Here is a 26175-nt window from a genome sequence, read left to right on the forward strand (position 1 = left end):
AGCCAGAGAGTAACTAGCCACTGAACAATTTACCAGGACTTGTGGTGGATTCTCCATCATGAGCAAATTTAAAACCCTGAATGGATATTTTTCTAAAAGGCCTATACTAGGAACAGAAGCGTGGCTAGGGTGTTTTGCGCCCAGGGGCAAAGGCAAACCTTGGTAGGAAGGGGGCGCTTGTACCATGTCTTTCCTCACCCCTTCTGGTTTGGGGCCGGGCCCTTGCACGCACTAACCCACCAGCAGAGGTGGAGGAGGGTCGGGCTGGGGGCGGGGAGGAGGCTCCAGCCACTGCCGACGGGCGGAAGAGGAGCAAGCGAGACAAAGGACAACAGGGGAAGCAGAGGAGAACTAAATTGGTGCCCTCCCTAGCATGGTGCCCAAGGGCAACTGCCCCTTCCTGCTGCCCCTTCCCCCTCGCCACACCACTGACTAGAAATGATTTTGGGGAAGTTCTCTGTCTTTGTTCTCATCGGGGGAAGAGCTCTTCACATGGTGAGCATGCTCTGCCCGGGGGGAGCTGTCACACGGGGAGCATGCTCTACCCGGGGGGAGCTGTCACACGGGGAGCATGCTCTGCCCGGGGGGAGCTGTCACGCGGGGAGCATGCTCTGCCCGGGGGGAGCTGTCACACGGGGAGCATGCTCTACCCGGGGGGAGCTGTCACACGGGGAGCATGCTCTACCCGGGGGGAGCTGTCACACGGGGAGCATGCTCTGCCCGGGGGGAGCTGTCACACGGGGAGCATGCTCTACCCGGGGGGAGCTGTCACACGGGGAGCATGCTCTACCCGGGGGGAGCTGTCACACGGGGAGCATGCTCTACCCGGGGGGAGCTGTCACACGGGGAGCATGCTGTACCCGGGGGGAGCTGTCACACGGGGAGCATGCTCTGCCCGGGGGGAGCTGTCACACGGGGAGCATGCTCTACCCGGGGGGGGAGCTGTCACACGGGGAGCATGCTCTACCCGGGGGGAGCTGTCACGCGGGGAGCATGCTCTACCCGGGGGGAGCTGTCACGCGGGGAGCATGCTCTACCCGGGGGGAGCTGTCACGCGGGGAGCATGCTCTGCCCGGGGGGAGCTGTCACACGGGGAGCATGCTCTGCCCGGGGGGAGCTGTCACACGGGGAGCATGCTCTACCCGGGGGGAGCTGTCACGCGGGGAGCATGCTCTACCCGGGGGGGGAGCTGTCACACGGGGAGCATGCTCTACCCGGGGGGAGCTGTCACGCGGGGAGCATGCTCTACCCGGGGGGAGCTGTCACGCGGGGAGCATGCTCTGCCCGGGGGGAGCTGTCACGCGGGGAGCATGCTCTGCCCGGGGGGAGCTGTCACGCGGGGAGCATGCTCTACCCGGGGGGAGCTGTCACGCGGGGAGCATGCTCTGCCCGGGGGGAGCTGTCACGCGGGGAGCATGCTCTGCCCGGGGGGAGCTGTCACGCGGGGAGCATGCTCTGCCCGGGGGGAGCTGTCACACGGGGAGCATGCTCTGCCCGGGGGGAGCTGTCACGCGGGGAGCATGCTCTACCCGGGGGGAGCTGTCACGCGGGGAGCATGCTCTACCCGGGGGGAGCTGTCACGCGGGGAGCATGCTCTACCCGGGGGGAGCTGTCACGCGGGGAGCATGCTCTGCCCGGGGGGAGCTGTCACGCGGGGAGCATGCTCTGCCCGGGGGGAGCTGTCACGCGGGGAGCATGCTCTGCCCGGGGGGAGCTGTCACGCGGGGAGCATGCTCTACCCGGGGGGAGCTGTCACGCGGGGAGCATGCTCTACCCGGGGGGAGCTGTCACGCGGGGAGCATGCTCTGCCCGGGGGGAGCTGTCACACGGGGAGCATGCTCTACCCGGGGGGAGCTGTCACGCGGGGAGCATGCTCTGCCCGGGGGGAGCTGTCACGCGGGGAGCATGCTCTGCCCGGGGGGAGCTGTCACGCGGGGAGCATGCTCTACCCGGGGGGGGAGCTGTCACACGGGGAGCATGCTCTGCCCGGGGGGAGCTGTCACACGGGGAGCATGCTCTACCCGGGGGGAGCTGTCACGCGGGGAGCATGCTCTGCCCGGGGGGAGCTGTCACGCGGGGAGCATGCTCTACCCGGGGGGAGCTGTCACGCGGGGAGCATGCTCTGCCCGGGGGGAGCTGTCACGCGGGGAGCATGCTCTACCCGGGGGGGGAGCTGTCACACGGGGAGCATGCTCTGCCCGGGGGGAGCTGTCACACGGGGAGCATGCTCTACCCGGGGGGAGCTGTCACGCGGGGAGCATGCTCTGCCCGGGGGGAGCTGTCACGCGGGGAGCATGCTCTACCCGGGGGGAGCTGTCACGCGGGGAGCATGCTCTACCCGGGGGGAGCTGTCACACGGGGAGCATGCTCTGCCCGGGGGGAGCTGTCACACGGGGAGCATGCTCTACCCGGGGGGGGAGCTGTCACACGGGGAGCATGCTCTACCCGGGAGGGAGCTGTCACACGGGGAGCATGCTCTACCCGGGGGGAGCTGTCACACGGGGAGCATGCTCTGCCCGGGGGGGGAGCTGTCACACGGGGAGCATGCTCTACCCGGGAGGGAGCTGTCACGCGGGGAGCATGCTCTACCCGGGGGGAGCTGTCACGCGGGGAGCATGCTCTGCCCGGGGGGAGCTGTCACACGGGGAGCATGCTCTGCCCGGGGGGAGCTGTCACACGGGGAGCATGCTCTACCCGGAGGGAGCTGTCACACGGGGAGCATGCTCTACCCGGGGGGAGCTGTCACACGGGGAGCATGCTCTGCCCGGGGGGAGCTGTCACACGGGGAGCATGCTCTACCCGGGGGGAGCTGTCACACGGGGAGCATGCTCTGCCCGGGGGGAGCTGTCACGCGGGGAGCATGCTCTAACTAGCAGAGTGTGTTGTCACATGGGGAAGCCTCTTATTAAGGCCCTCAGCGCCTGTTCTCCCGAGGTGGAGAAGGACACTCATCATGCTACGTGACCCAGTCCAAACAGCCTGGTGTTTTTCTGCATTGCTGCTCTTTGAAGTCTGTCCAGGGACATCTTTAACTCTCTTTATCTTGTCCCACTCATTAAAAGTCCCATTAATGTCCTATTGCAGGGAGGATAATTTTGCACTGAGGTGCCCTGTTGTCTGACATCTTGTTGACTTAATGGGCTTAATTTCCAGGCATTGATGGAGAGATAGGTGGTCAGACATGGGAGGTACAGGGAAATCTGCTACTACTACTGTTACGCAGAATGTGCCTGGCTTGTTACCCAGCCCTCTCCTCTACACATGGTGGGAAACAGACTTCATGAGCTAATTGCAGGGAACTGGGCATGAGGGCTACATCTATACTGCAGCCTTCTTCTGCAAAAACGTATGCATATGAAGCACGGAGTAGAATATCTCTGCACTTCATTTGCATAATTAATTTGGGCCATTTTTGCGCAATTTGGAAGAATGGCTCTTCCGCAAGAGGGGTTTTTGTGCAAAAAGGAGCCGTCTACACAGCTCGTTTTTGCGCAAAAGACTTTTGTGCAAAAATGGCCGTTAATTAATTGTGCAAATGAAGTGCAGCGATATTGTACTCCATGCTTCATTTGCATAAGCTTTTGTGAAAGACTGCTACAGTATAGCCGTAGCCTAGCGCAGAGATGCTCACTGCGCCACCTTTTCCATTGCAAGCCAAAGGCTGGCTTGTGGCTACTCACGGTGAGGTTTTCACAGTTCAGCCCCATGGGGGCATGTTGTCAACTAGGCTCTCCTGGAAAACTTGCCCTAGCTGCCCGGGGGGTAGTGGAACGAGACGGGGAGCCTACAGCCATGGGTGTGTGTGCATGTGGTGGGTTGCATTTTTTTTTCTGTGGGAGAGGCCTTTTAAAGGCTGTACATTGGCCATGGTCACAACAGCAGCAGAAATGGAGACACATCCAGTGGTGTAATTTGCAACATCTGGCTGACCCTCTGGCACATGCCTTCAGGTCAAAGTTGTCCTTTGGAAGTGTCTCCTATTAGGTTAACTAGCCAATTCGCCCGTCATAAGACGGGATTTTCAGGTCTCCCCTCAACGTCCGTCTTCTCTCCTGAGCCTCCAGTCTCTTGCTCCGTCCGTCTCTCTCTTCCCCTCAGGTCTCCTCCCCCGCCTGCCTCTCACTCAGGGGACCGTGGAGCCCAGAAGGGGCTTGTGCCACTTGCTCCCAGGCAGTGGCCGGGCTGAGTGGCACAGAAGTCAGCCGAGCGCCACGGCAGGAGGCAAAGGGGGGAGGAGCGGTGACGTTCACAGCCAGGGGCTGGGGCCTGGAGGCGCTGTCATGCCGCACATCACCGCCTGCCCCCCTTCGCCTCCCATCGTGACGCTCAGCTGACTTCTGTGCCACTCTGCCGGGCTGCCACGCGGGAGCAAGTGTCCGGTTAAGCCCCGCTCTCCCCATGCAGCATGGGCTGCCCAGAGGGAACAGCCAGCATTTCAGCAACAGCGCCCCCCAGAGGGAACAACCAGCATTTCAGCAACAGCGCCGCCCAGAGGGAACAGCCAGCATTTCAGCAACAGCGCCCCCAGAGGGAACAGCCAGCATTTCAGCAACAGCACCGCCCAGAGGGAACAGCCAGCATTTCAGCAACAGCGCCGCCCAGAGGGAACAGCCAGCATTTCAGCAACAGCACCGCCCAGAGGGAACAGCCAGCATTTCAGCAACAGCGCCGCCCAGAGGGAACGGCCAGCATTTCAGCAACAGCGCCGCCCAGAGGGAACGGCCAGCATTTCAGCAACAGCGCCCCCCCAGAGGGAACGGCCAGCATTTCAGCAACAGCGCCCCCCCAGAGGGAACGGCCAGCATTTCAGCCACGGTGCCGCCCAGAGGGAACAGCCAGCATTTCAGCCACGGTGCCGCCCAGAGGGAACAGCCAGCATTTCAGTAACAGCGCCGCCCAGAGGGAACGGCCAGCATTTCAGTAACAGCGCCGCCCAGAGGGAACGGCCAGCATTTCAGTAACAGCGCCGCCCAGAGGGAACGGCCAGCATTTCAGTAACAGCGCCACCCAGAGGGAACGGCCAGCATTTCAGTAACAGCGCCACCCAGAGGGAACGGCCAGCATTTCAGTAACAGCGCCACCCAGAGGGAACGGCCAGCATTTCAGTAACAGCGCCACCCAGAGGGAACGGCCAGCATTTCAGTAACAGCGCCGCCCAGAGGGAACGGCCAGCATTTCAGTAACAGCGCCGCCCAGAGGGAACGGCCAGCATTTCAGTAACAGCGCCGCCCAGAGGGAACGGCCAGCATTTCAGTAACAGCGCCGCCCAGAGGGAACAGCCAGCATTTCAGTAACAGCGCCGCCCAGAGGGAACAGCCAGCATTTCAGCCACGGCGCCCCCCAGAGGGAACGGCCAGCATTTCAGCAACAGCGCCGCCCAGAGGGAACAGCCAGCATTTCAGCAACAGCGCCCCCCAGAGGGAACAGCCAGCATTTCAGCAACAGCGCCGCCCAGAGGGAACAGCCAGCATATCAGCAACAACGCCGCCCAGAGGGAACAGCCAGCATTTCAGCAACAGCGCCGCCAGAGGGAACAGCCAGCATTTCAGCAACAGCGCCGCCCAGAGGGAACGGCCAGCATTTCAGCTACGGCGCCCCCCAGAGGGAACGGCCAGCATTTCAGCAACAGCGCCGCCCAGAGGGAACAGCCAGCATTTCAGCAACAGCACCGCCCAGAGGGAACGGCCAGCATTTCAGCAACAGCACCGCCCAGAGGGAACAGCCAGCATTTCAGCAACAGCACCGCCCAGAGGGAACAGCCAGCATTTCAGCAACAGCACCGCCCAGAGGGAACGGCCAGCATTTCAGCAACAGCGCCGCCCAGAGGGAACGGCCAGCATTTCAGCAACAGCGCCGCCCAGAGGGAACGGCCAGCATTTCAGCGTTACAGACTCGCAGACATTGGGCTATGATACATACTATGATAGGTTTCTTTCCTCCAGAGGGGTGAGTGTCTCTTACTTACATCAGTGAGCAGACCCCTTCCCAGAGCCAAGTGCTCCTGAGGGCCTTGGAGTCAGATTGATCCAGACCATTCTAGCCCACCAGGGATGCAGCTCAGGCAGACCCTCAGCTGTTGTTTCAGATACAACAAGCAACAAAGAGGCCTGCGGAGTGAAACCATGGAGCGTGTTTCTGAATGTAGACATGCTCTCCTTCCAATACCTCTGGCTAAAGAAGCTTTCTCCTTATAAGGGTAGAATGAGTGTAGCACAGTGCTTGGACTAGGAATGTGTGCCCTTGTTTGGTGCAACGTCAAAGGGTTTAATAAAATAACAATCAAATTGGTTTTCCTGCAGCAAATGAGTAATGGAAATTCTTTGCTCCATCAGTTATCCCCTCTCGTAAACAATCCCTCCAGTCCGAGGCCGAACACCGAAGTGTCTCTCTCTCCAGCTGCGGAAGTAACTGTGGGTGTCTGGAGCTCCTTCTAGTCCTCTTTCCCATTGCTGTTAGCGGAGTGGAGAGGGATGCTGCTTTCCTGCTCGTGTGCTGAGGTCTGAAATTCTGTTCTGTCTGCGAGCGTTATTCAGGAAGAATACGAGAGCAGCTCAACCGGGTGTATCTGAAGGGAGGGATTTTGCCTGTGTGGTGATGTGCAGTTTAGCTGAATACTGCTAAGTCTGCAGGTTTGCCAGATTTGTGCACCTCTTGGCAGATGAGGCACTCCAGGGCCATGGCACAGAGGGTGGTGCTTTGGTCTGGAACATGGGCAGTGCAGTTTCCCAGGGTGCCTTTAGAATGCAGACTGATATAAATTAAGGGGAAAACCCTGCAATGTTACACACCTGTCGCTGGGCTCCAGAATGAGGTAACTAGTAGGGACCTTTCCTTGTCAAGGGATAGATGCCAGGTTCATTGCCTGGCCAATAGACTTGAGATTCACTGGTCTCTCGTGATACTTCTGCCCCGTAGGCAGAGACCGTCATGGAGCTATGGTGTGTCCCCATCTCTGTGCAGCCACACACACTGCTCCCTGCCTCCGCCAAGTGCGTGGTCTCCACGTGGCCTGGTTAGGGCTTTTATTATATGACTTCCATTTCCTCTGTGACACTTTCTGCTGCAGGACTGGACTCCTGTCAGCAGGTAGCCTTGCAGAGGTCCCCCAGCAGCTCCCAGCCACTGGGCAGCCCGGGGCCACTGAGTTCCTTGAGGGCCCCCAAGTGCCCACTGGACAAAGGGACCCCAGCTGCCCAGCCAAAGTGCTTGTCAGGAATCCCCTCCCCCCAGTTCCTTACTAAATTAAATGCCCTTGCCAAGAGCACCCAGCTTCTTGTCACTGAAGCTGCTGACAGGTGATGGCCCTAGAGTGGGAACATGCCTGGCCCAGCTGAGAGAAACAGTTGCATGCAAGGATGATCTCTGGTGTGGGGACTGTGTCCAGCAGCTTGGGGGCACTCACCACCAGTCTGTCCCCTTGCACCAGCCACCATTGCTGCTTTATTTCTTAGGTTCTGAGGCCAGAGAGGAGCACTGGGGAGAGCTGGTGTGTTCTCCAGAGAATCCATCCACGGGTTCCTGTCTCCAGCCCAAAAGTCTTGCTGAGCTAAGAGCACACCTTTCAGGAGACACCCCTCCCTCCATGGCCTTAGGTAAGCTGTTCCCACAGCTAATCACCTGCCCTGTTTTAAATCTGTGCCTAACTTTTCATCTGAATTTGTCTGGCTTCAGCTCCCAGCCATTGGCTCTCATTCTGCTTTTGTCTGCTTGATTGGAGAGCCCCCTGCTCACAGAAATCTCCTCTTTGGGCAGCTATGACTGAGATCAAGTCACCTCTGAAACCTGCAGCTCTCTGGAACCCTGGAGAGGCACTCACAGAGCCAAGAAAAGGCTGGGAATCCCTCTGTGACCAGTGATAGAGATGTAGCCGTGTTAGTCTGGTGCAGCTGAAGCAAAATGCAGGACAATGTAGCACTTTAAAGACTAACAAGATGGTTTATTAGATGATGAGCTTTCGTGGGCCAGGCCCACTTCCTCAGATCAAATAGTGGAAGAAAATTGTCACAACCATATATACCAAAGGATACAATTAAAAAAATGAACAAATATGAAAAGGACAAATCATATTGCAGAACAGGAGGGGGATGCGGGGGGGGGGGGGGGAGGAAGGAAGGTAAGTGTCTGTGAATTGATGATATTAGAGGTAGGAAGAGTGGGATGTCTGTGAGCTAATGGTATTAGAGGTGATAATTGGGGAAACTGTCTTGGTAATGGGTGAGATAGTTCAAATGTTTGTTGAGTCCTTTTTGGAAAGTGTCAAATTTTAACATGAATGACAGTTCAGAGGATTCCCTTTCAAGTGCAGATGTAAAAGGTCTTTGTAGCAGAATGCAGGTGGTTAAGTCATTGAGAGAGTGTCCTTTCTGGTTAAAATGGCAAGAAACTGTTTTTTTCTTTGTGATCTTGTCTGATATCTGTTTTGTGGGCATTGATCCTTTGGCGAAGTGTCTGAGATGTTTGTCCAATGTACATAGCAGACGGACACTTTCGGCACACGATAGCATAGATTATATTTCTGGATGCGCAGGAATATGTGTTCTTGATCTTATAACTCACTTGGTTAGGTCCAATAATGGTATCAGCAGAATGAATATGTGGACAGAGCTGGCAACGGGGTTTGTTGCAAGGGAAGGTACCAGGGTTGGTATTAGTGTGGTATGTCCTGTGGTGGTTGGTAAGAATCATCTTGAGGTTAGGTGGTTGTCTATAGGAGACTATGGGTCTGTCTCCCAGAGCCTCTTTGAGTATGGTATCCTGTTCCAATATAGGCTGTAGTTTATTGATAATGCGTTGGACAGGTTTAAGTTGGGGGTTGTAGGTGATGACAAGTGGTGTTCTATTGTTGGTTTTCTTGGGTCTGTCTTGAAGTAGATGGTTTCTAGGTATTCGTCTGGCTCTTTCAATTTGCTTTTTTATTTCTCTGGGTGGGTAGTTGAGGTTTATAAATGCTTGGTAGAGATCCTGAAGCTTCTGGTCTCTGTCAGTGGGATTAGAGCAGATGCGGTTGTATCGAAGGGCTTGGCTATAGACGATGGATCGTGTGGTGTGTTCTGGATGGGAGCTGGAAGCATGTAGGTAACTGTATGAGTCGGTGGGTTTTCTGTAGAAAGTGGTGTCTAATTTTCCATTGTTGATTTGTACGGTGGTGTCCAGGAAATGGATCTCTCGTGTAGAATGGTCCAGGCTGAGGTTGATGGTGGGGTGTAGGTTGTTGAAATCTCTGTGGAATATCTCCAGTGTTTCTTGGCCATGCGTCCAGATCATAAAGATGTCCTGGATGTAGCGTAAGTAGAGGAGGGGTGAAAGGGGACGGGAGTTGAGGAAACGTTGTTCTAGGTCAGCCATAAAGATATTAGCATACTGTGGGGCCATGCGTGTACCCATGGCTGTGCCGCTGATCTGGAGGTATAAGTTGTTCTCAAACTGGAAATAATTGTGGGTGAGAACAAAGTTACATAGGTCTGTTATCAGGTTGGCAGTAGTGTCCTCTGGGATAGTGTTTCTAATTGCTTGTAATCCGTCTTCATGTGGGATGTTGGTGTATAGAGCTTCTACATCCATGGTGGCAAGGATGGTGTTATTGGGGAGGTTATCGATGTTTTGTAGTTTCCTTAGGAAGTCAGTAGTGTCTCGGAGATACCAGAGAGTCATAACGGGCAGAATCATGGAAAGGTGGAAGGAAGAGGCCGTGTGCACAAAGGCAGCAGGGCTGGGGCCAGGTACCCACTTCCTTCTTTGAGCCAAGGCTGGGTATCCTAGTGGGGGGTGGAGGATCCCCTGACCCCACTCACACCAGATTAGGGCCAGATTATGGGGTTAGTGCTTGATGCAAGTGCCCTGCTGGTCTGTATTAGTCATGTGCAGCAATCTGATCAGAAATGCGGGTTTCTGTCCTATAGGAAACTCCAACATATCAACATTTGTTCAGCTCAAAATCTCAAAATCAGTGCTTTTGGCATAATGAAAATGCCCAGAAAGTTTATGTCTGGACATGGCGAAATGTTCTGTCTCAGGGCTGGCTGCTATCAATCTCTGCAGCTATCAATCTCAGACAGTTCATTTCAGCCTGCCTCCCAGCTCTGTCCTCCCTGGGTCTTTTCTCACTGAAGAAAGACCCATCGCAAACAGGCTGGTGGCTGTGTGACATAGTGGGAGTTTTCTGTATGAGCTCTGTGTGTGCCTCAGTTTCCCCATATATTGCACTGTTACTCAGGGATGGGGAGAGGGGGTAAGTTTGCTCTCAGGTCAGGCTAAGAGACAGAGGTGAGAGTCACTTCTTGTCTGAGTGGAATGAGGAGTTATTAAGGACCTGGTTGAAACAACCAGATAAACAAGAAGATCAGACATTGAATGTAAGCTCTAGTGGCTTGTGAATTTCCCTGTCTCAGCAGGGAAGATCTCCGTTTGAGACCAAAGTGCTGAAAGGTGTGAGGTGGGGGCTTGTGGAGAAAGCTGGGCGCACTCTCTCCTGGGAAATGACTAAGGAGTCAGATGTAGACAGATAGAGTTTGAACATGGGCTCTGGGCTAAGCAGAATGGATTATATTTTAACCTTCATTTCCCTGTGCTAACCTAAGGGCTTCCTAGCAGGGCTGCAAGCGACTAGTTGACTATCCAATAAGCATCGTCTTATCGGATAGTCGACTAGTGATGTGAATAGTGGCTCCCCCCTCTTGCTGACGCTATCAGAGAGAGGCAACAAGGTGGGGGGGGAGCTGGCTTAAAAGCCCATTCCACCCTGCACCATCGCCATAGGCGGCAGGGGAGGTAGAAGCACAGAGGGAAATGGCGTGGGCAGAAACTGAAGCCGTCTCCACTTGTGCTGGTTCTCCCAGGATTCTGCTTTTGAAATGTCCAAGAGCCCCGGGCTCAGGCCCCGCAAGGAGTGTGGGGCCAGTCCCCTCGGGGCTTTTGCTACAGTTCAAAGGTGGAGGCCTCCTTATCGACAAATCAAATGGTCAGTAGAAATTCCATCAACTAGTCGATGTAGTTAATTTAACTAAATTAACATCCCTACTTCCTAGGCTCTGTCCCTGTAGATTAGTGAACCCGGCTGAAGACACTGCAGATACTCGCTGAGGTGCATTAGACTTATCCGCTCTGCGGGGATTGTCATAGGAGCCTGTCTCCGTTGGACTCGCTGACCAGGGCTGAAGCCTAGAGGTTCAGTCTTGGGAGGGGGTGAGGCGTGTGGTATACCTGAAGGAAGAATCAGTTTACAGGGTGGATATTATGTGCACCACATAACAAAATGCATGTGGTGGGAGTGGGACCAAGGGGTTTGGAGTGCGGGAGCAGGCTCAGGGCTGAGGCATAGTGTTGAGGTGCAGTGGGGTCAGGGCTCCTGCTGGGGGTGGGACTGGGAATGAGGAGTTTGGGGTGCAGCATGCCTGGGTCTGTGCAGGGAGAGAGGACTCCTCTGAGTTTTCTCTCCCAACAGCCCCTGGGCTGGGGCGAGGGGACAGAAGCACCACTTCCTGAGGCAGCTGCTCTGGGGTTGGGGCCACGGGATAGACACCTGTCCCCTGGCCATGGAAGGTCCAGGCCAAGCCTGGGTTTGGGCTTGGAAATTGCCCCCCCCCCCACGTGCTGCTGCACCTGTATCAGAGGCAGAACCAGGGGGTGGGAGCAGGCAGGAGTTGGTACGCGTGTGGAGCTGAGGCGCTGCCTGTCACCCCACATGTAACCGCTGAAATTTCCAATGGTTACGTGGTTACTTAAACACATTTTAACATCCCTATTATTATCTGATTCATCTTCCAGTCATGCACTGAGTAGTATGACTGACATCTGTCATGGTGTTTGCGCTGTGGCCCTGGCCCCAGAGGAGGCTGAAGCACAGGCAGCGGCGTGTCTGGGTTGTTAGGGTTCTGTTTTGCTTTGAATACACTGGCTGCTCTGCATTTCCTGGCCCAAGCAGCGGGGATGAACCTTAATTCCTGCGGAAGCTTGCTCCACAATCTGGGACCAGCCCAAACAAAAGCTCTGGTGCCTGCACAGATCATCTCAGTGCAGAGTGCCAGGGGAACAGTGGAACAGAGCTGTCAGGCATAGTCCTCATATGGAAGTTTCAGGCTCCTCTAGAAACCCTGGGCCCTAGCTACGAATGCTTGGAGACCAGGACAGAACCCTTGAGCATGACTGAATATTCTATGGGAAAGCAGGCCAGAGAGCAGAGAACAGCTTGATGAGATTGCTGTTTTGCAGAGATGTACTGAAATGTTTTGGACGAGTAGAACTTTGCTGTGGACTGAGGGTTCATGCCCAGAAATAGTGGGTTGCCAATGGCCACAGCACAACCAGGAAAGGTTCCAAGACCCCTTCTGTAGTCCCTTGCAAATACTGGAGTCTACTTTGTTAGATGCCTGTCCAACATCTATGCAACCAGCACCAGCAATGGCAAATCCAAGCCAGGCTGCCCGGTGACGTGGGCCAAGGGCTAAGTGTTGTCTGTAATCCCAAGCATGTTGACCGTAGATCCCAGAGCATTGCGGTCTTTCTTCTAAAACCAGGCTCCATCACAGAGTAGATCCATTGTTATGACAGACCCCTCCAAATGAATTAAGGTGCTACTCCCCATAAACTTCCTCCTCTCCTCTCCCCCCACCCCTCCATACCTCTCCAGGAGGCAGAGTGGGCCAGGGAGTATAGCAGTGCTCTGGCATGCCGGAGTCCTGCAGTCTATTCCTGGCTCTCTCTGTGGTATGGTGAGTAACCTTGGGCAAATCGTTCCAAGCTGTTCTTGGATGCACTGAAAAGGCACAGAGGCCTATGGGGATGAGCAGTGAAAATAAGACCTAGACTCCTGAATCCTAATTAGAGCTATATGTATATGAATACATACAATACCTGCCCATGGTATTTTTCATTTGTCTCTTGCTCTCTGTCCCAGATCCCTGGTTTACCCAAGTCACAGCACATACTAAAGCTCTTGGACCTTGTGACAGGGTGTACTCCCCCTGCACTAAACTGGAGGCAGTAAACTCAGCCCTAAGAGTAGAGGAGGCCATGCCCCCTGTACCTTGCTGGGCATGCTCTGGCTGCAGTGCTATAAAAGGGAGCAGCTCAGCTCAGCTGGGACTATGGATGTTAAACATCGAGTAATGTACTAGTCGAGTAGTCAATGGAATTTCCATCAACTACTTGACTAGTCAATAGTCACTTCCACATTCCTCCTTTGAAATGTACAAGAGCCCCCACTGGGCCCCCGCTGGGCCCCTTGTACATTTCAGAGGAGGAATGTGGAGCTCCACCTGAAGCCCGGGGCCAGTGGGAAGACCTACTGACTCTAGGCTGCACGCGGGTGCCAGCTTTAAAATGTACAAGAGTCCCCAGCAGAGGCTCTTGTGCATTTCAAAATGGAAGCACCCGCATGGAGCTGGGGATACACTGACTCCGGGCTCCATGCTGTGCTGCCACTTTGAAATGCCACACGGAGCCCACGGTCAGCTGGGGATTCCCCAGCTGACCCTGGGCTCTGCGCAGTTTGAAATGCCGTGCTGGAACTGGGCTCCACATGGCACTGCCGCTTTGTGTTTCGAAGGAGCAGCGCCACACAGAGCCTGAGTTCAGCTGTGCGGTGCTACTGCTTTGAAATGATGAGGCGGTATTTCAAAGGGACAGTGCCACACAGCTGAGCCGGGGATCAGCTATGTGGCACTGCCTCTTTGAAATGCCATCTCGGTGATTCCAAGGGGCAGTGCCGCATGGAGCTCGGTACAGGCTCCGTGTGGTGCTGCCACTTTGAAGTATTCCCCCCCCCCCTTTGCTGCCTCTATCAGATAGAGGCAGCAAGGCGGGGGGGGGGGGGGGAGTATCGACTCGTCTACTTGTCCTGCCAGTAGCAGCGAATTATAGACTGTGACCATTGGGTCATGTGTGGACCATTGAACTATACTACCCTGCCAACTGAGGTGGGTTATAGACTGTGACCATTGGGTCACATAGTAACTACTGAATGGTGCTGCCCTGCCTATAGCACTCCTGTGAGAAGGAGCAGACAGACTTCTCCTAGAGAGAAGGAGCAGACAGACTTCTCCTAGAGAGAAGGAGCAGACAGACTTCTCCTAGAGAGAAGGAGCAGACAGACTTTGGGGGCAGGCCTAGAGGCACTGGCTGGAGAGAAAAACAGTGGGGATAAGCGTGATGGGGTGAGGTAGCCCACTCCACTCCACCTGGGACAATGTCATCCCCATAGCCGTGTGACATACCTTTGTAATTTCAAAAAGGGGAATTACACAAAAATGAGGAGGTTAGTTAAACAGAAATTAAAAGGCACAATGACTAGAGCCAAATCCCTGAAAGCTGCATGGAAACTTTTTAAAGACACCATAATAGAGGCCCAACTTAAATGTATACCCCAAATTAAAAAACATAGCAAGAGACTTAAAACAGTGTCACCGTGGCTTAACCACCATGTAAAAGAAGCAGTGAGGGACAAAAAGGCATCTTTTAAGAAGTGGAAGTCCAATCCTAGTGAGATAAATGGAAAGGAACATAAACACTGTAAAATCAAGTGTAAAAATGTAATAAGAAAAGCAAAAAAAGATTTTGAGGAACAGCTAGCTAAAAACTCAAAAAGAAATAACAAAATGTTTTTAAGTACATTAGAAGCAGGAAGCCTGCTAAAAAACCTGTGGGTCCCCTAGATGATCAAGCTATAAAAGGAGCAATCAAGGACGAAAGCCATTGTGGAGAAACTAAATGATTTCTTTGCTTCAGTCTTCACGGCTGAGGACATTGGGGAGATTCCTGAATCTGCACCGTCCTCTGTGGGTGATGAATCTGAGGCATTGTCCCGGATTGAAGTGTCATTAGAGGAGGTTTTGGAACAAATAGAAAAACTTAATGTTAACAAATCTCCGGGACCGGATGGCATTCATCCAAGGGTTCTAAAAGAACTCAAATGGGAAATTGCTGAGCTATTATCTCTGGTTTGTAACCTATCCTTTAAATCATCTTCCGTACCTAATGACTGGAAGGTAGCCAACATTACACCAATATTTAAAAAGGGCTCTAGAGGCGATCCTGGCAATTACAGACTGGTAAGTCTAACTTCAGTACCGGGCAAATTAGTCGAAACAATAGTAAAGAATAAAATTGTGAAGCATGTAGAAGAACATAATTTGTTGGACAAAAGTCAACATGGTTTCTGTAAAGAGAAATCCTGTCTTACTAATCTATTAGAGTTCTTTGAAGGTGTTAACAAGCATGCGGATAAGGGAGATCCAGTAGATATAGTATACTTGGATTTTCAGAAAGCCCTCACCAAAGGCTCTTGTGTAAATTACATGGCCATGGGATAAGAGGGAAGGTCCTTTCTTGGGTTGAGAATTGGTTAAAAGACAGGAAACAAAGGGTAGGAATAAATGGTAAATTTTCAGATTGGAGAGGGGTAACTACTGGTGTCCCCCAAGGGTCAGTCTGGGACCAATCCTTTTCAACTTATTCATAAATGATCTGGAGAAAGGGGTAAGCAGTGAGGTAGTAAAGTTTGCAGATGAGACTGTGAGGGACTCCAAGAAGATCTCACCAAACTCAGTGATTGGGCAGCAAAATGGCAAATGAAATTTAATGTGGATAAGTGTAAAGTAAAGCACATCGGGAAAAATAACCCCAGCTATACCTACAGTATGATGGGGGCTAATTTGGCTACGACAAATCGGGAAAGGGATCTTGGAGTTATCATGGACAGTTCTCTGAAAACTTCCACGCAGTGTGCAGCGGCAGCCAAAAAGGCAAATAGGATGCTAGGAATTATTAGGAAAGGGATAGAAAATAAGACCCAGAATATCTTACTGCCCCTGTATAAAACTATGGCACGCCCACATCTTGAATACGGTGTACAGATGTGGTCTCCTCGCCTCAAAAAAGATATTTTGGCCTTGGAAAGGGTTCAGAAAAGGGCAACTAAAATGATTAGGGGTTTGGAACGTGTCCCATATGAGGAGATATCTAAAAGGGTGTCACAAGGAGGAAGGCGAAAATTTGTTCCTCTTGGTTTTTGAGGACAGGACAAGGAGTAATGGGCTTAAAGTGCAGCAGGGGAGGTTTAGATTGGACATTAGGAAAAAACTCCTAACTGTCAGGGTGGTCAAATATTGGAATAAATTGCCAAGGGAGGTGGTGGAATCTCCCTCTCTGGAGATATTTAAGAACAGGTTAGATAGACATCTGTCAGGGATGGTGTAGGTGGAGCTTGGTCCTGCCTTGAGGGCGGGGGGCTGGACTCGATGACCTCTCGAGGTCCTTTCCAGTCCTATTATTCTATGATTCTATGAGAGGTTAAAGCGACTGGGACTTTTCAGTTTAGAAAAGAGGAGATTGAGGAGGGGATATGATAGAGGTCTATAAAATCATGAGTGGTGTGGAGAGGGCATATAAAGACAAGTTATTTATTAATTCCCATAATAGAAGAAGTAGAGGACACCAAATGAAATTAATGGGTAGCAGGTTTAAAACTAATAAAAGAAAGTTCTTCTTCACACAGCGTGTAGTCAACCTGTGGAACTCCTTGCCAGAGGAGGGTGTGAAGGCTAGGACTATAATAGAGTTTAAAGAGAAGCTAGATAATTTCATGGAGGTTAGGTCCATAAAAGGCTATTAGCCCGGGGATAAAATGGTGTCCCTGGCCTCTGTTTGTCAGAGGCTGGAGAGAGATGGCAGGAGACAAATCATTTGATCATTGTCTTTGGTCCACCCTCTCTGGGGCACCTGGTGCTGGCCACTGTCGGTAGACAGGATACTGTGCTAGAGGGACCTTTGCGCTGACCCAGTACGACCATTCTTATGTTCTTATGTTCTTAATATCTACTTAACTGCTTGACAAAAAAATCCCTGCCCTTTCAATAGATTTCTTTTAATCCTAAGAGAAAAATGAATGGAAAATCCACATATTTAATCACTCTTTGAAAACAAGATTCTCTGACACTTTCTGCATTTTGGAGTTCTTATTTATCATCCATCAGCAATGCCCCATCTTTTGCAATGCAGGAAAGTCACCAGTAGTTCTCTTCCATCTATAGAGATTCCACATCAGGGAGCTGTAATTTCTGGTAAGACTTTTTTTTTTTTAATATCCTTTTTTCCTGGCTCAGATATTCATCACTTCCTCTTTTCCACTGCGTGGGGGGCAGGGGAGAGAAGGCTGGGGGGGGGGGGGCTGCTGATTTGTGCTGGTTCTGACTGGCTGGCAAAAATTATGCTGGCCTATGGGGGAGGCTATAAGAGATGCAGGCTGGAGGCAGCAGGGCAGTGTGAATTCTAACCCAGTTGTACAGTAGGACCCAGCTGCAGCTTCTTGGTGCTTTTGTGTGTGTGTGTGTGTGTGTGTGTGAGGGGGTGGGGTTTTTTTTGTTTTTTTTGTTTTTTTTTTTTTGCTTCTTCTTCCTGGAATTGGGAGCTGCATCTTGAAAACAAAATGTGCAAGGGACTTGCAGCATTACCGGCCACTTGCTTGAAAAGGTAGGGTCCATTTGGAGCACAGTTATTTCTAAGGGTTCAAAGGTGTATGAATACATTGCACTGTGTGTCTATGTGGGGTTAGAGGTAGGAATGGTACAATTTAATCTGATTTCTCTCCAAGACCGATAATTGTTTAAGGATTTTCTTTTCCTTTAGAGTGAGCTTTGAATTGCATCATGCTTCTGTGCCAAGAATTGTGAATTCTAAACCCATTCTAGCCCTAAGCACAAAGCAATTGCCTGCATTTATATACTTTGCTACCCTTCATTATGCAGCCTTTTTCAAGGTTCATACCATCCCTATTCCACAGAAGAGGGGATATTTTCTTTCATGCTGAAATTTAGCAAAGAAAATATATGTAAATCCCTTTAGATACAATACACAGGAGTCTGCTTTGTAGCATAATTCCTAAAATAAATATAATTTATTACATTACATATGCATTTAGAAAAGATTGATTTATAATATAAAGCAAAAATTGAACACTGTTGAGAGCAGCCAACAGCTGGGTGCTATAGTGTTATAGCTGGGTCTTATAGGAGACAGAGGCTTTATATTACAGGAAGACACAGGATTACATAAAACTGATCTTAATCTTAGACAAGGCAGCAAGGAAACAGGACGATGGAATCACTACGGTGTTATCAGACGATGGTGTCTCTTTGTTACAAAAGCAATGTGCAGGAAAGGGTTATACAGTAGCTATTAGTATTGCTGTGTGTAATACTGACCCATGGCAAGGTGTATAGTCCTCTCAGAATGCATCCCTGTGTGCACTGAGTGATGTGTACCTACTATCATTGTGCATCAACTGATCTGCAAACCAGACCCTATGGAAATCGAAGGTACAACCCAGGACTCAAATCCCTCCTTCCCTGATTCCTCACAGCTCTTCAAAGGCTTTTCCCCAGCGATGGCTGGAGTTCAGATTGCTGTGGGGATAAGCTTGGTTTTTTCATTTGAACTAAGCTTGCTACAAAGAGGCAAGCTACGCAGGCAGTTTTCTGTAGCTGATGTTTCCATCTCTTCAGTTCTCCTGTGTGTCCGACAGCAGCACACCCTGACTTGGGAGAGTTAGCCTGAGGTGTGCTCAGTCTCCTGTGAGCCAGCCTGTCAGGGTCATGGATGAGTCTGAGCTAGAACAGTGGGATATGGGGAGGGGTTCAGGAGCCCCCTACTTGCTTCCCAGACATCTTAGAGCAGGCCCATAGAATGTTAGACAAAGCATTGTCCAGGATCCAGAGTGGGAGAAGAAATGAGGGACTCGGGGTGAGGTAGGAAACTAGGCAGAGTGCAGGATCCAGAAGGGAGTTGGGACGTGGGAGGGTCTCGGGGCTGGGGAAGGAGAATGGGCTGCAGGGAGTGGGCTCGGGGTGGTGCTGGCCACAGGTGGAGAAGGGAGAGAGGAAGCCTCCCTGGAAACAGCTGCATATCCCTTCGTTCCTAGGCATAGGGGTGGCCAGGCAGTTTTGCACGGTGCATACTGCCTTCACGTGCAAGTGCTTCGCCTGCAGCTCCCATTGACTGCAGCTCCTGGTCAGAGGGACTTGCGGACCTGGTGCACCGGGCAGGAGCAGTACATAGAGTCCCCCTGGCCAAGGGTGCACCTCATAGTCATAGTGACATCTCGCCGGTTCCAGGAGCCACACAGAGTCAGGTAGGGACCTGCCAGCCAAGCCAACCAGACTTTAAACAGCCTGGTCTGCAGGGCTGACTGGAGCTGCCAGGGTCCCTTTTCAACTGGGCATTCTGGTAGAAAACTAGATACCTGGCTACCCTAGACTGAGCCTCAGTGTGGTCAGAGTGAGTTCCTGACCTTCTCCCAGGTCCGCGATCCCATTTGTGAGTAGACAGCTCCAGCCCCATCCTTGTCTCTTAGGCTACGTCTAGATTACAGGCTTCTTGCGTAAGAAGCTTTTTTCAGAAGAGATCTTCTGAAAAAACTTCTTTTGCAAGAGAGCGTGCACACTGCAAAAGCACATAGGAAAAGCGATGCGCTTTCTTGAAAGATAGCATCTAGAATGCATGGACGCTCTCTCGCATGTAAGCAGTGATTGCTATGGACAGAATGTGCTTTTTCCTCTTCCCTCTTCTTCCAAAAAACCTCCTTCTTCCCTGTCCACACAAGGCTTTTTGCGAAATGAGGATTACCAATGGCGCAAAAAACCCTGTTCTTTCTATTTACTTTGGAAAGAATGCGCTTGCAGTGTGGACGTAACTCAAGTTTTTTTGGAAAAACTCTGTAGTCTAGACATAGCCTTAGTCTCGCTGGACCTTGACGTCATCTCTGACTCTCCTCTGACCCATATGGCTAGCCTGTGATAAGATCCTGCACTGCATCACCTATCCTTGACTATACCTCTCTGCCCATGTGGCCGAGACTGCTCCAAGGCCCATGTTCTTGTATCCTGAATGTCATCACCACCCCTCTGGCCTCCACACTGCCATGCTGCTGCTCAGACCTGGCTACATCACCACTCAGCAGCCCTCCACCAGCTCAGCCAAAACAGCCACGTGCCCTGCTCTTCCCTGACCTACCCTTTAGATTCAAGCTCCAGCCTTCCCATCCCACCTGTAATCCTATTGCAAGTGGCCTCTTGTCTTCAGCCATGCAAGCCTCATCATGCAATTGCACTCCTCACTGCAGGCCACCTTGTGAGAGAAGGAAATCTGTGAAATGTCATCCCACCCATCTGTCCTTCATATGCCTCTCAGACCTCCCCGCTACCTTAATCAATCCAGAAAATTGCCACTGGCAATGGGATGGAAAATGGTTTTGAATCCACAAATATTTTGTTCACTTGAAATTGAACCCTCAGCTCTTCCCAAAAATACTGGCAGGAAATTCTGACAAAAAATGAAGAAAAAAATGCATAAAAAGTAATTGGATTTGTAGCCTTCTCAACCTAGGAGTCCCTGGCCCAACATTCAGATAATGTGTGGGCGGCTTCCCTTGTCCCCGCAGAAGAGAACAGCCAGCTCAAACCACCACTTACTCCTGTAGTTCAAGCAATACAGCAGAGGGGTAATCCGGGGAGGGAGAAGAGTTATTTAAGTTAAGTGCTAATGTGGACACAAGACCAAATGGATAGAAACTGGCCATCAACAAGTCTAGGCTTCAATTTAGGTGAATGTTTCTAACCACCAGAGAAGTGAAGTTCTGGAACAGCCTCCCAAAGGGTGCAGTGGAAGTAGAAGAAACTAACTAGCTTCAAGACTGAGCTTGCTAAGTTTATGGAAAGGATGGTTTGATGGGATTGCCTACGATGTCGGGTAGCCACTCTGTGAATGCTTGCAGCAGTTATCACCAACTACTGACGATGGGGCACTAGATGGGAAGGGCTCTGAGTTACTACAGAGAATTCTCTCCCAGGTGTCTGGAAGGTGGACACAAGCTGAGGGTCTAACTGATTGCTATCTTTGGAATCGGGAAGGAATTTCCAATTGGCAGAGACCTGTTTTTTTCCTTTCTCTGTAGCATGGAGCACAGGTCACTGGCAGGTGTAAGCTAGTGGAAATGCACAGGAGATCAGGCTATTTGATCACGATGATCTCTTGAGATGTTAGTCTATGAGCTTGGGATGCTGGACACAGAACCTTGTTCATTAGTTGTTTAATTTTCCGTGGAGACCCTGCTTCTGGAGTAGTAATATTAATTAATTAATAATCTTTTATCATTGCTTTTTTGGTTTGTTTTTTCCAGTGCAAAAGATATGAAGCATCGTCTGGGCTTCTTGCTGCAGAAGCCAGATTCATATGCGCACAGCTCTTCCCATGGCAAGAAGGAGAAAGTGGCCCCAGCCCAAAGGTAAGAGCCTAGTGCACAGTGGATGCCGGTCTTCGTGTAACCCACCCCTAGTGTGGTTACTGAGCAATGCAAGTGGTACCTGGACCACAGCAACAGTTAAGATCAAGAGACCTCTATAGCGTGGGCTGGAAACCAGCTGGCTTTTAGCTCAGAGGGTAAAGGCTCCTATACTCAGCTCCAGAGGTCCCTGGTTCAAATGTGCCCAGTGGTGGTTACATTTGCACCTCAGCCATTCTAGTCTCATCACCTGATGACTCTCTACTCCCACAATCACTGCAGCCACCCTGTGAGAAAGGGGAATCTGTAAAATGGGGAATCTAACATCCTGTGAGAAAGGGGAATCTAACATCCTTCGTCACATCCCTCTCAGACCTTCTCTCCAACCTCCTCCATACAGGAAATTGCCACTGGCAAGGGTGTGGACAATGGTTTTGGGAGGCACAGAGGCAGGAATGGCAGGACCTGATACTGGCAGGGAGAGCCTGCTTCTTAATTACAAGAGTTCATTAGCATTCCTAGTAATGCCACACAGGGTGACAGGGCTAGATGACATCTCAGTATAGAGAATACAGCACACAGGGCAAGGAGATTACGGTACATCCCAGGAAGAAGGGAGCAGCACACAGGGCTAGGTGAATATGCTATGTCCCAGGACACAAGGCAGCAGCACACAGGGCCAGATGGATATGGTGCTTCCCAGGACAGAAGGGGACAGTACAGAGGGCAGATGGATATGGCACATCCCAGGATGCAATGGGGCAGCACACAGAGCCAGGTACATATGGTTCATCCCAGGACAAAAGATGCAGCATGCAGAGATCTGTGGGCCATGGGAGTACTATACTTTTGAGTGTCAGTTTTATGTTCTTTGTGCCTTTAGTCAAATTAACAATATCTTGCTAAGTCTCAGAAAATCCAAATAGGGGATTTCCGTGACTTGACCCTAAAGGCAGATCTCTGTTCAGTGCTCCTGAGAGACAAACAGCTCCCAAGTCATACCGATCATCCTGGGAGAAATTTGTCCTTGCTGGTGATGTGCACTGTGCTGTGCATGTGAATTAGACCCTGCCTGGACCCATTTATCTATCAGTGCTAGCCACAGAAGGGGCGGGGCATTCATCCCAGTGCCTAGAGTGAGTCTGTCCATCCAGAGACAGAGACGTTCTGGCAGTGATGTCCTGGGCGATTAAGCGGAAGTCCCAGGTGAATTCCACACTCCATCTATTCCTTTGTGCCCTCCTAGGGTTGGTCACGAAGATGTCCAGCAATGGGCTGACTGTTTGGAGAATCTGATCCATCATAACAGTAAGTAGATGAAGCCACTCTGCCGGAGGGGTCATGTTCCATACTGTTGACTATTGGCATAACGAGTGCTGCATGGTACAACTGCAGGCCCAGAGTTGAGAGCTTTCACTTGCTTCCTCCAGCAGCACATGTCCAGCTAGCTCCTGCCAGACACTGCCATTGGCCAGGGTTGGACTGGAGACAGGTCCCACTGCATGCAGACATGGCAGAAACACACTCAAGACCTGTTGGTATCTCTGAGAATAGACCATGGCATTCGCACCGAACATGCTCTAAGGAAGTCAGGAGCAGGTGCAGTCCCATGCTTGGGCTGTGTGGGGATCTCCAGGGACCCACAACTTCCCAGCACGGAAAGAGTGGCTCTACTTGGTCCCAGAGGGTGGTCAGAGTCCGCTCTGCCGCTGACCCTAGCATGTCTTACGTTCCTATCCTATTCCTAGTCACCCTAAAGAAGACAACTGTTGGGTCAAAGTCAGCCCTGATGCAATTCCACTGAAGTCAGCTGTGTTAACAGAGTGAATTAATTTGGCCCATCTTGTTTCCTAGCCTCATGAGCCTGTCGCAGTGCTCAGCTCTGGGGCCAGTTCCACAGAACTCACCCCGTTGGCCTCTTGTGGGCATGCAGCCAGGACATATGCAGTTCCAGGCCTGCTTGAAGTTTGTTCTCAGAGTAAAGCTCGTTGTGGATGACATGAAGGTCAGGCAGTGAGGGACAAATCTCCAGCTTCTCAAATAGGAGCCCCTCTCAGCCTATGCCGCAGCCCCTGGGCTCTGTGCCACCAGGCCAGAGAGATTCCCAGACCTGAAATACACTGTGTATTAATGGCCTGCCTGGGGTCAGATGGAACAGGGTCTGTCTGTCAGCTGCCCAGGGAAGGTCACTGCTTGGGAGTTGGTGCCTGAGGGGCCCTGCTGTTTGACTACCCTGGAGGTCTCCCCTCGCTGGCCATATGCTGGCTCTGGAAATTCCATGAGGAAGGCCAAACCAAAGGCAGCCTCTGCAGTTGGGAGCTGCTGTCCATGAATTAGTGGGCAGCAGCCCACTGGGCTGCTTGGGATCAGCCTAACACAGCTCAGAGGAGCTAGCGGCTGAGGGGACTCACATGCTGCCTGTTGCGTTCACTCTGTGCAGTTGGGCTGGCTGCGTTCCGGGCTTTCCTCAAGTCTGAATACAGCGAGGAGAACATCGAGTTCTGGGCGAGTTGTGAGGAGTACAAGAAAACCAAATCGCCGGCCGAGCTTGGCCCTAGGGCCAGGAAGATTTACGAAGAATTCATCTCTGAGCAGGCCACTAGAGAAGTAAGTGAAGCCCCTCTGGAGAATCCCTCTGCCTCAGGGATAAGCAGAATGGGGAGCTGAGCTGGCCCTACAATGGCACTCTCATGGCTCTTCAGAGGGGTGGAGGAGGGCCTTTGTAGTGTGGGCAAAATGCTAGTAAAAAGTGCACCTGAAATATGCAACTTTCGCTGCTTTAAATTAACTCTTCCTGGAGGGGCTCAGTCCCCACCCCCATACACCCGAAATGCCAAGATAAGGAGGAAAGGATCAGACCGAGAGAGGTTCCCCATGCCTGTTCCATGCAATCAAAGAATCTATCCCTGGAATGTGCCATCCTGCCCCATAGGGTGATTCTTGCTCCGTGTCCCAGAGATGGGAAAATACCCCTTCTTGACTCCAGACTGAGGGATTCACTCCTGTAAATAACCCCCTGTATAGCTGGAGATCCCACTGAGGTCCAAGCAGCCCCCCATCTTTTACTTCCATGGAGTTCTGTTGACTGGGTGGATTTTTCTGAGAGACACACTGCCCCACTCGTTCCTGGAGAGCCTGCCCTTTCTTGGTGCATTTTACAGACTCTCTGGGAAATATCTGGAGCAAACCCTAACTTGCAATTCTTTGCCCTGCCTGCATCCAGACCAGCCTGTACTAATCTCTTCCTCCCTTCTACAGGTGAACTTGGATTCGTGCACACGGGAAGTGACCAGCCGCAATGTCCTTGAGCCCACCCTGTCATGCTTTGATGAGGCTCAGAGAAAAATCTTCATCCTCATGGAGAAGGATTCATATCGCCGCTTCCTGAAATCTCACTTCTACCTTGACTTGGTCAGCCCGTCTGCGACCACCTGTGGGACTGAGAGCCACAAAAGTACTATGTCTTCTACCTTAACCTGCACCTCTCCTTTGGTCCCTCAGTATGCTTAGCTCCAAGTAGGGAGTTGGTAGGTCTCCTGGAATCCCTGGAGGTGCATGTCAGCTAACTTTGCACTGTTGCAGAGAGCTGCCTGCAGTCCTCACCTATATCCACTGTTTTACTCCACACCAGTAGATCAGCCACCACTAGATTGAGCATCAAAACGTCTCATCGCCTCAGCCACGTTCCATGTGAGAGCCCCGGGAGGCAGGTTTCCTGATGCTCAGTCGATGGCAGCATAAGTGTGAAAGCATCAGGTGTGCATTGTGTTCTTTCCATGTGTTGCCAACACACACATGTGGATCCCAAACCACTTTGGTGTAGGCCCTGCTCAGCAGCACTTGGTTACAGAGGCACTAGGCCTGCGTGGGGGTGATTTGTGTACCAGCAAGGGGGGTCGAAGGGACAGCCACGCTCCCTGCACTAGAGCACATGGCCTAGTGTGCATATCTGCTGTCTCCTGCAGTTGCCCACTCCCTACACATTTAGATGTCTGGGGGTCTGTGTCACCTCTAAGGAAAGCAAAGCAAGAAACACTGACTCACCCAGGCAGGTAGGAGCCAGCCAGGGGAATGTCTGTTGGACCTGGGAAAACTGTGGCATAATGCCCATTCTGTGCCATTGTGGTGGCCATGGGACCATGCAGGCTGTGGTTTGCCTGTACGCTGGCAATGCTCCTTTCTGAGGCAGCGCTTGCACGTGTGCGTGTGCCTGTTTGTAATATGCATCGTTGCTGGACCTCGGTTTATTCTCCTGCCTCCTTTGCAGAGTCTCCAGAAGATCCAGGTTCTCACCAGTGCTGCTCATAGCTGGGCATGGGGATGTTCCACCATAAGTCAGTTGAGGAACAGTTCCAAGTTTGTCAGTCCAGCCCCCACCATGCCCCTAAGATCACTGTGATGGGGAAGCAGACCCACTCTTCCTTTCGGTTTATTTTGGGCCCCTGAGCTGGCCTACACACTGGAGCCACCCCGCCTGTCCCTTCCTAGTCTGTACAATGATCCTGCAGCCACTGCGTGGAACAAATCACCTGAAAGTGCTGCTGCAGGTTTTGTGAAATCGTGTCCTCCCAGCCCACCCTCCCCCTAGCCACACACTGGGTATAACACCCGGAGAGAGTTGTCCAGCCCCCATACAGAGCCTGTGCCCAGAGATGCTGAGGGGGAGACCGGCTGCTGGGAGGAGGCACACAGGGAATACAGGAAAATGCTCCTTTTCCTGTTCTTGATTTGAGTTCGTGTATTGACTGATGTTGTCAGTGCTGCATGTTGATATTGTGATCAGCTCTCATGTCAGCGTGCGCCTGTAGCAGTGATTGGCAACCTGCCACGAGGCTCAACAGGGTGGGCCGCTGGCGGGCTGTCAGACAGGTTGTAGGCTTGCATTCACAGGTACAGCCGCCTGCAGC

At 52.0% G+C, this 26175-nt stretch overlaps 1 protein-coding gene across 2 annotated transcripts in view; it reads left to right on the forward strand.

Annotated features, from left to right (window-relative positions):
* The window catches only part of RGS4 (regulator of G protein signaling 4), a 50497-nt gene extending 24644 nt beyond the window's left edge, over positions 1–25853 (forward strand). The window contains exons 1-5 of one of the 2 annotated variants that reach the window (XM_006137205.4): positions 17273–17463; positions 21167–21271; positions 22515–22576; positions 23709–23875; positions 24527–25853. In XM_006137205.4, the coding sequence (XP_006137267.1) occupies positions 17420–17463; positions 21167–21271; positions 22515–22576; positions 23709–23875; positions 24527–24778 (630 nt within the window). In that variant the 5' untranslated portion in view covers positions 17273–17419 and the 3' untranslated portion in view covers positions 24779–25853. Of the gene's footprint in view, positions 1–17272; positions 17464–21166; positions 21272–22514; positions 22577–23708; positions 23876–24526 lie in introns of those variants that run through there. The other variant, XM_014580688.3, reaches the window with a different exon arrangement.
* The last annotated feature ends 322 nt before the right edge of the window (positions 25854–26175 follow it).

Source organism: Pelodiscus sinensis, chromosome 9 (genome assembly GCF_049634645.1).
Source record: "Pelodiscus sinensis isolate JC-2024 chromosome 9, ASM4963464v1, whole genome shotgun sequence".
Classification (NCBI taxonomy): Eukaryota; Metazoa; Chordata; order Testudines; family Trionychidae; genus Pelodiscus; species Pelodiscus sinensis.